This window comes from Solanum stenotomum, chromosome 7, assembly GCF_019186545.1.
Source record: "Solanum stenotomum isolate F172 chromosome 7, ASM1918654v1, whole genome shotgun sequence".
Lineage (NCBI taxonomy): Eukaryota > Viridiplantae > Streptophyta > Magnoliopsida > Solanales > Solanaceae > Solanum > Solanum stenotomum.
The window spans coordinates 59,140,832-59,149,621 of NC_064288.1; the positions used below are offsets into that span (position 1 = coordinate 59,140,832).

Sequence of the window (8,790 nt, forward strand, 5' to 3'; positions counted from 1 at the left end):
GACTATCATAATAATGTTATATTCAGTGTAATCTCATAAATGAGATATTCTAAAATCTTCGACTCAAGTAATAACATATCCAATGTAATCTCACAAATGAGATATCTATGTAATTTTTGCTCATACCTTATATGAAAATAAAAAATTATTTCTAATAGATCCTCGATTTAATATAATAACATATCGAATATAATCTTGCATATGTGATAATATTCTAACAAAAATGATATGTACATAATCTTGTTTCAACTTTATGAAGATGAAGAAGTTATTTACGATAGATCCTTCGCTGACCCACAACTATTATTTTAAAAATGTGAAGACTATATGAAAAATCCTACATCATATTAGGAAACCACATAGAAGGGACTAGAAAGTGGATGAATCAATGCAAAAGAATACTAATCCCCAAAGTTATGGGGAAAAGGGAACATCAATTACACCTCCACGCAAACTTAAGAAGACAGCAAATTCAAGCACCTTTTTAGGTTGTTTACATGTGAAAATGTTTTTCACGAAATATCTTTTTTTTGGATAATATTTTTTCTGGAAAATAAATGAGACATTTATTTATTTTCAGTGTTCAGTAAAGAAGCATCAAATAATATTATCTCATAAATATTTTATATAATCTAGATAAATATTATAGAATAAGAATTGAAGGGTACGTAGGTGTATGAGGTGGTGCGGCTCTTGGAGGGTGATGGTGGCCGCAAGCAGAGGCGGAGCTAGGTGGGGTTCATGAGTTCGGACGAATTCACTAGCTTTTCGTAGACTTTATATTTGTATTAGAAAATTATAAAAAATTATGTATATTAACTTGTGAATCCCAAACAAATTGATTTAGCACCCCCAAATTTTTAACTTTGGCTCCGCCTCTGGCCGCAAGCCGGTGTGTTGAAGGGTGGGGAGGAGACAATTAGTAGAAAGCTATTTAGAAAGTTTATTTTCACTTCCATTGAAAAAATAATTTTTCACATTTAAAAAAAAATATTTTCGCAAAAAATTGATCAACTAAACATAAAAAAAAAAAAATTTAAAATATTTTTCTCTGTAGCAGACATAAATAATATGTTCAAACAGTAGAAAATTCGAGGTACATACTTAGATCAATAGATAATATATAGTATGTGTACGTATTTATGTTGAAATTGTAAAAGCAAAGTTGTTAACGCGCAAAGAACATATTCAGATAATGTTGTTTTACTGCACTGAAATTCCTGGAAACTCCCAGTAGTAATTATTGATTCGAATTAAAATAAAAAATTCAAATCTGAAAATATTGTTCTTCCTTTTAGATTTGTTTTGCGTTTTCACCTCTTTTATAGATTCTATAATACAACTCATTTTCACATTTCTTAGAATTTGTGTAGAGACAAATTCATGATATAAGTTTTATAGGTGATCTTTAAGAATTTTCAGCCATATACTTTTAAAGTTATGTATGGAGTAATATTTATTATTTATAACAAGTTTACTAAATTTCTTAATATAAATTTATGCTCCATATTGAAAGTAGTTAATTTAGATGTATTCGATCCTCTGGATTAATTTATTGAGTAGTGAATTTCTATATAGATGGATAGAGATAATTTAGTAGAAAACATGAAATGATAATTCTTGCAAGTTTAGCAGGGAAAAATGTTTAACACGACACAATTAAGACAAGGCGAGCATAGAGGGGCAGATGAGTGTTCATTTAAATTTTGAGTCACTTTGATTACGAATGATATATTAATTTTAAATGACAAAATTAAGAAGTATATCAGACTTTTTTTTCTTTTATTTATGTAGTAAATGATGAGTTCTTTAGTAACAATTATAACTCTGCTATTAAACTAGACCGACCAGGTTTGGATTTCAAATTTGTCGGAAAGATTAGGTATGTTTGATAGTTCAATATATGAGAAAAAAGCTCGATTTATTTGAATACAAATCTTACTAGGCCCTATGCTTTAAAATTGTGGTCCCACTTTTTATTTCAAAGTTTTCATTGATATGTTTTTATTATTGTACACCCTTAAGATGATCATGTTCCCCGCAAAAAACAACGAAATAGTGCTCACTAGCCATTTTTTCGACCTCATCTCTAAGAAAAATAATCATTTTTTAAAATTCGACAAGTAAAACTTCATGACAATATCCTGGAACTTTACATGTGAAATTTGAAACTTCAGAACAATAGCTATTTACAAACACTAAAACGTTAACTATTTGTAACTTTACCAAAAATAAATTCATCCAAATAGTGTGGAAGGAAGCTGGAAATGCTTGGACATTACAAAAAAACACATCACCTCCAATGGATACATAATTAAAGTCAATAAATTGCCGTTATAACGTCTTACGCGGGGCATACTTTAGCTTCACTATAAAAGGATCGTCCATGAAACAAATTTGTTCATCCAATTCCAAACACAATTGAATCTTTTCTCTCGTATATCAATTAACTACATCTCAATCCTGAACTAGTTAAGTTTCGTCGATCGCCATACATACTACAAACATTAATTTCATTAACCTCGCATTTTCCACCTTTACATAGTCAAAGAAAGACTTGTCCATGATGTTTCAAGCAAACTTGCATTATCTCTGCATGAACATTACACTTGATTTGCCATCTGAAGTTGATTTCTCCAGCAAAAAAAGATGGCACTTAGCTTTTGCTACAATCTATTGTTCCAGAGCTTTTAAAATTAAGACCAGCACTAAAGCACTACATGGAGCTGCCTACAATCCAAAAAAAGCACTTCATGAATCGACTGATACAATCGCGATTGATGTAGTTCAAGACCACCCTTTTTTCTCAGGCATTGATCAGTCAAGTCTATCTAAGCTTGTCAAGGATAAAAGCGTTGACGAACTTGCTAACCTTGGAGGTGTACAAGGTGTTGCTGCTTCTCTCAAAAGTGATACAACTGATGGTGTAAGCGGAGATCAAGAAGATGTAGCACGTAGACATGAGGCTTTTGGAAGCAACACGTATCGTAAGCCACCTAGTAAAAGTTTCTTCATCTTTGTTTGGGAATCATTCAAAGATCCTACTATCATTATACTTTTGCTCTGTGCTGCTCTGTCTCTTGGGTTTGGAATTAAGGAGCACGGACTGAAAGAAGGATGGTATGATGGAGGGAGTATTTATGTCGCGGTGTTTCTTGTCATTGCTGTTTCGTCTATTAGTAATTTTAGACAAAACAGACAGTTTGATAAGCTATCCAAAGTGAGCAAAAATATTCCAGTAGAAGCTGTTAGAAATGGAAGGCGCCAACAGATATCAATTTTTGAAATTGTTGTTGGAGATGTCATTTGCTTGAAGATTGGAGATCAAGTCCCTGCTGATGGGATTTTGGTAGAAGGCCATTCTTTACAAGTGGATGAATCTAGCATGACAGGTGAAAGTGATCACGTCGCGATTAATATCAGCCAAAATCCATTCTTGATTTCTGGCACGAAGGTTGTCGATGGCTATGGCATGATGCTTGTGACATCGGTTGGAATGAACACGACCTGGGGTGAAATGATGAGCCAAATCAGCAGTGATTCTAATGAGCAAACTCCTCTCCAAGAACGACTCAACAAGCTTACTACATCGATTGGTAAAGTTGGGTTGCTAGTTGCTTTCTTAGTTCTCGTTGTCCTATTGGTTAGATACTTTACTGGGACGACAAAAGATGAGAATGGGAACAAAGAATTCAACGGGAGCAAGACATCATCTGATGATGTGATCAATGCTGTGGTGGGAATTGTTGCTGCTGCTGTTACCATTGTTGTTGTCGCGATTCCTGAAGGCTTGCCTTTAGCTGTTACACTTACTCTGGCTTATTCCATGAAGAGAATGATGGCTGATCAGGCAATGGTTAGAAAGCTCTCCGCATGCGAGACTATGGGATCTGCCACCACCATCTGTACAGACAAAACAGGTACTCTTACATTAAATAAGATGACCGTAACAAAGTTTTTCTTAGGCAAACAGCACGTGAAGGCAGAATGTCATACATCAATTTCAGCAAAAGTTCTTGAACTATTCCATCAAGGGGTTGGATTAAACACTACAGGTAGTGTTTTCAAGTCCTCCGATCCATCTTCCAGCTTTGAGTTCTCAGGCAGCCCTACTGAAAAAGCTATTCTTTCATGGGCTGTTATGGAACTGAACATGGATATGGATCAAATGAAAAGAAATTTCAACATTCTACATGTGGAAGCTTTCAATTCGGAGAAAAAGAAGAGCGGTGTCCTGATCAAGAACATTACTGATGGCACAATTCATGCACATTGGAAAGGTGCTGCTGAAATGATTTCAAGAATGTGCTCCCACTACTATGATCCAGAAGGGAACGTAAAACCTCTCGACCAATCAGATAAGGAAGAATGTGACAGGATAATTGAAGGAATGGCTGCCAGCAGCCTGAGATGTATCGCATTCGCACACAAGCAAGTGCCAAAAGCTGAGCAGAAGGATAATGAACATATGCACGGAAATGTTCCAGACAACTCTTTCATTCTTTTGGGCTTTGTTGGCCTAAAAGATCCATGTCGTCCAGGCGTGAAGAAAGCAGTGGAAGATTGCCAAAATGCTGGTGTGAACATCAAGATGATCACTGGTGACAACGTGTTCACTGCAAAAGCCATAGCAACAGAATGTGGGATTCTCCATCCTAATCAGGAAGCAGATGAAGGAGCAGTCATAGAAGGTGAAGAATTTCGCAACCTAACAGATGAAGTACGGATGGAGAGAGTGGAGAAGATACGTGTGATGGCAAGATCATCCCCTTTTGACAAACTTCTAATGGTGCAGTGCTTGAGAAAGAAAGGTCATGTGGTCGCAGTGACAGGTGATGGAACGAATGATGCACCAGCTTTAAAGGAAGCAGATATAGGACTTTCTATGGGAATTCAGGGCACTGAAGTAGCTAAAGAGAGTTCTGATATTGTCATCTTGGATGATAATTTTGCTTCAGTTGCCACAGTTTTGAAATGGGGAAGGTGTGTCTATAACAACATCCAGAAATTCATCCAATTTCAGCTCACAGTAAATGTGGCTGCGCTCGTGATCAATTTTGTAGCAGCTGTTTCATCTGGTGAGGTACCACTCACAGCAGTACAGTTGCTGTGGGTAAATTTGATCATGGACACATTAGGGGCATTAGCACTTGCGACAGAGAAGCCAACCGAGGAACTCATGAAGAAGAAACCAGTCGGTAGGACTGCACCGCTTATCACCAACATTATGTGGAGAAATCTAATGGCTCAGGCCTTATATCAGATTGCTGTTTTATTGACCTTACAATTCAGAGGAGAATCAATCTTTGGTGTCAGCAAGAGGGTAAACGATACATTGATCTTCAACACATTTGTTCTTTGCCAAGTGTTCAATGAATTCAACGCACGAAACCAGGAGAAGAAGAATGTCTTTAGGGGAATACACAAGAACAAGTTGTTCATGGCAATCATCGGAATAACATTGGTTCTCCAAGTGGTGATGGTGGAGTTCCTAAAGAAGTTTGCAAATACAGAGAGGCTGAATTGGGGGCAATGGGGAATCTGCATTGGATTTGCAGCTGCATCTTGGCCAATTGGTTGGCTTGTCAAGTGCATTACTGTCCCAGAGAGACCAATCTTCAGTTATCTCAGGTTAAAATAATGTAAATTTAGATGTTCATTTTTGTTGGTCCATAAGCTAGTTTGTTGTGAAATGGTTGATTTATGTTGCATTCATTTATTACTCACTACTTGTATTTCTCTATGGTATGTTTCTAAATAAAGAGTTGTACAGAATTCTTCTACTACAGTTACAAAGCATAGATTTACAGTTAAAAATTGCTAAAATATCAAATTCTGAACTCACATTTTTTAAAACTTAAAAGTGCAATGGAATCACCTTAAGAGTTGAACATATCTAAAGATGTCAAGTCCAGAGTTTCTCCCTTTGCATATCCAAATTTCTCCACCTCTCAGTAGTAAAGACTAAAGATATTCAACAAATAAACTGAATTAACTAAAGTCAATTTTTTGGACCTACAAAAAAAACTTAGATTTTTTATGAAAGCTTCTAGAATGATCTACTCTTAAAGCTAGATCTAAAAGTTCTAGATTCATAGCTAGAAGATGAAGTTATCCAGATTTTTAAATCTACAATAATTTCTAGAAGCATCGAGACAAGTAAAAATAGAGATGACATTAGGCATTCTCTTATCCAAAATCTTCCTTAACGATATTGAACTAGCCGAACTTTTCCCGATTATACTTTTCTTCTGCTATTCTCTACGTAGACAAAGTCCATTTTCCTAATTCAACCCTTGTCAATCATCATAGAATTCAGAATGCAATAAAACTTGTTTTCAGGTTGATCACAGCAGGGTTCAGAAGTGGAAAATGTGTGTAATATGGATCCCAAGGGATGAGAAGAGATGTCAGTTTGTTACCTCTTTCAGTTTATGCAATATAGACTGATCGCCGATCACCGATCGCCGATGCAATGCCTGAGAATTTTCAGTCGGAAGTACTTTCCGGCACCGTTGATTTTGTATCTCTCTTCCTAATTTGACCTACTCAGTCACGCATCAATTTGGGGATTGGAAAGTTGAAAGATGAATGAAATCATGTGACACTGATAGCAGAATTAGAGCCTTCCTTTCCAATTACTTTTCGCGCCACTATGATATATTACAAAGACATTGTTTCTACTATCTGAATTGAAATGTTAACCAGAATTTATTGATTTATCTGTAATGGGTAATTGATTTAGCTGTTTCGATAATGGTTTCTGATTAGTTTCACTATGGATTATCCGTTCTTAATATTTTGATGTTTTTCCTTAACCGGTTAACCTATAATTACATTTATATGTATGTATATAAAATAATTAACTCAGTGTTTAGTTTTGCATACTTTTATTTTTTATTGTCTCAAACTTTTGATTATCCTACAATGTGTCGGTGTTTACTTTTGAACAAGATGCAATCTGTCATACTTTAAATGATTTTCAATTACTATTATTTTGTGTCAAATTGGAACTGTTAAACTGATAACCAAATCAGTAATGATGAGTCACCAATAATCGATAAGCAATATCTTAATGATTCTAAAATTATTTAGCATGTCTATAAATCGATAATCGATAAACTTTAAATTTTAAATAAATCGAATTGATAAACTTTAAATTTGAATAAATCGAATTGATAAACTTTAAATTTAAATCTATACCTTGTTGGACTCGAGCTCCAATATTTTTAGCCTAATTTCTATATAAAACTCTAATTGTGATTGCAAAACACAGAAAAAGAAACACTTGAATATTAAGATTTTGAATAATTAAAATCAAGAAAATAGACAAACTTAATAACTGAAAATAGAATAATTAAGATTCAAATCTTTATTAAATATACAAGCAAATAAGGTGTCTTATTTTTTTTTCTTCAACGATCACAACAGTACTATATCCATTGTGATTCTACAACTAAGATTTTGAGAGAGTGGATATATGCAAAGTCTAAGTATTTTCTTTTTGGAACCTTTTTTCATTCCTAAATTTTGTTTGATGTTCTTGTGCTACCTTATTACTAGTATTTATTATAGTAAGACATCAACCCTTCGGGGTGGCCCAGTGATTTGGGCTTGGGACTTTCATGTTGGAGGTCTTAAGTTCGAAACCCCTGGCCAGCGAAAGCAAGAGGTTTCCTTCTGGGTTGAGCTCGTCGCAAGAGGTTTGCCTTCTGGGTTGAGCTCGTCGCACCAGGCTTGCCTGGTGCGGGTCACCTCTCCTATGTGGTTTGTGAGCTATTACATAGGAGCGGGGGTTTTACCCTGTGCGCACCCAAAGGGTAGCGGCTGCGGGTTTCCCTTGTCATAAAAAAAGAAAATTATTGTCACGCCCCGAGCCTACACCCTGGACGTGGCCGGCACTCGAAGACCATTGCTGGTCCCCAAGCGAACCCTCATCCTGGCTGACTCCAAGCGGAATACTAACTTAAGCATACAAGAGCTTAAAACTGAATAAGAGTTTATAAACTCAACATTACAAATCTTTAACTCAAAAGAAAACTCTGTATAATAGAATATATATACAACTCGCCATAAAAGGCAACTTTAGTCTTCAAAACATTTAACAAAATAAATGAAAAGACTTCTGAAACTCTATTGTCTATCTATGAAGCCTCTAACTGATAAAGATGGAAGCCGGGACAAGACCCACGACCTCCTAACAACTGATACAACTGAAAGGTAAATGAAATCCTCCGGAAGCAAGGAGGCTTGTCATAGCTAACTGGAACTCCCGGATGTATCAACGAATCTCCTGAATACCTGTGTCTGCATCATAAAAAGATGCAGGCCAAATGGCTCAGTACGTGGAATGTACGAGTATGTAAGCTGGAAAGCTAAACAACATAGGCTAGAAGAAAAACTGGAATAAACTGAATAACTTACCTCTTTTCAAACTTTCTCAACTCAAGGAATACTCAAAACTACTCAAACTTACTCAACTCAGAAGATAGATACTGGACTCAGAGACAGATACTCAACTCAAGATATATACTCAACTCAAAGATATATAATTAACTCAAAATATATACTTAACTCAAAGATACTTAACTCAAGGATACTCGACTCTTGAATAACTGAACTCAACCTGACTAACTTCTTTCAATATAAGGCGATTTAAAACAAGTGCGATATAAAGAAAGACTGTTTAAAACATGCTATAAACTCTGTGTGTATACAAGGATACAATAAGCCTGAGATGTATACAGAAATACAATTGAACTGATGTATATAAAATACAATAATTTCTGT

The 8,790-nt window shown here is 35.4% G+C and overlaps 1 protein-coding gene across 2 annotated transcripts in view; it reads left to right on the top strand.

The window, feature by feature from the left end:
• The first annotated feature begins 2,426 nt into the window (after positions 1–2,426).
• Positions 2,427–8,790, top strand: part of LOC125870655 (putative calcium-transporting ATPase 13, plasma membrane-type) — a 65,912-nt gene continuing 59,548 nt past the window's right edge. The window contains exon 1 of one of the 2 annotated variants that reach the window (XM_049551141.1): positions 2,427–4,811. In XM_049551141.1, the coding sequence (XP_049407098.1) occupies positions 2,564–4,811 (2,248 nt within the window). In that variant the 5' untranslated portion in view covers positions 2,427–2,563. The remainder of the gene's footprint in view (positions 4,812–8,790) is intronic. The other variant, XM_049551143.1, reaches the window with a different exon arrangement.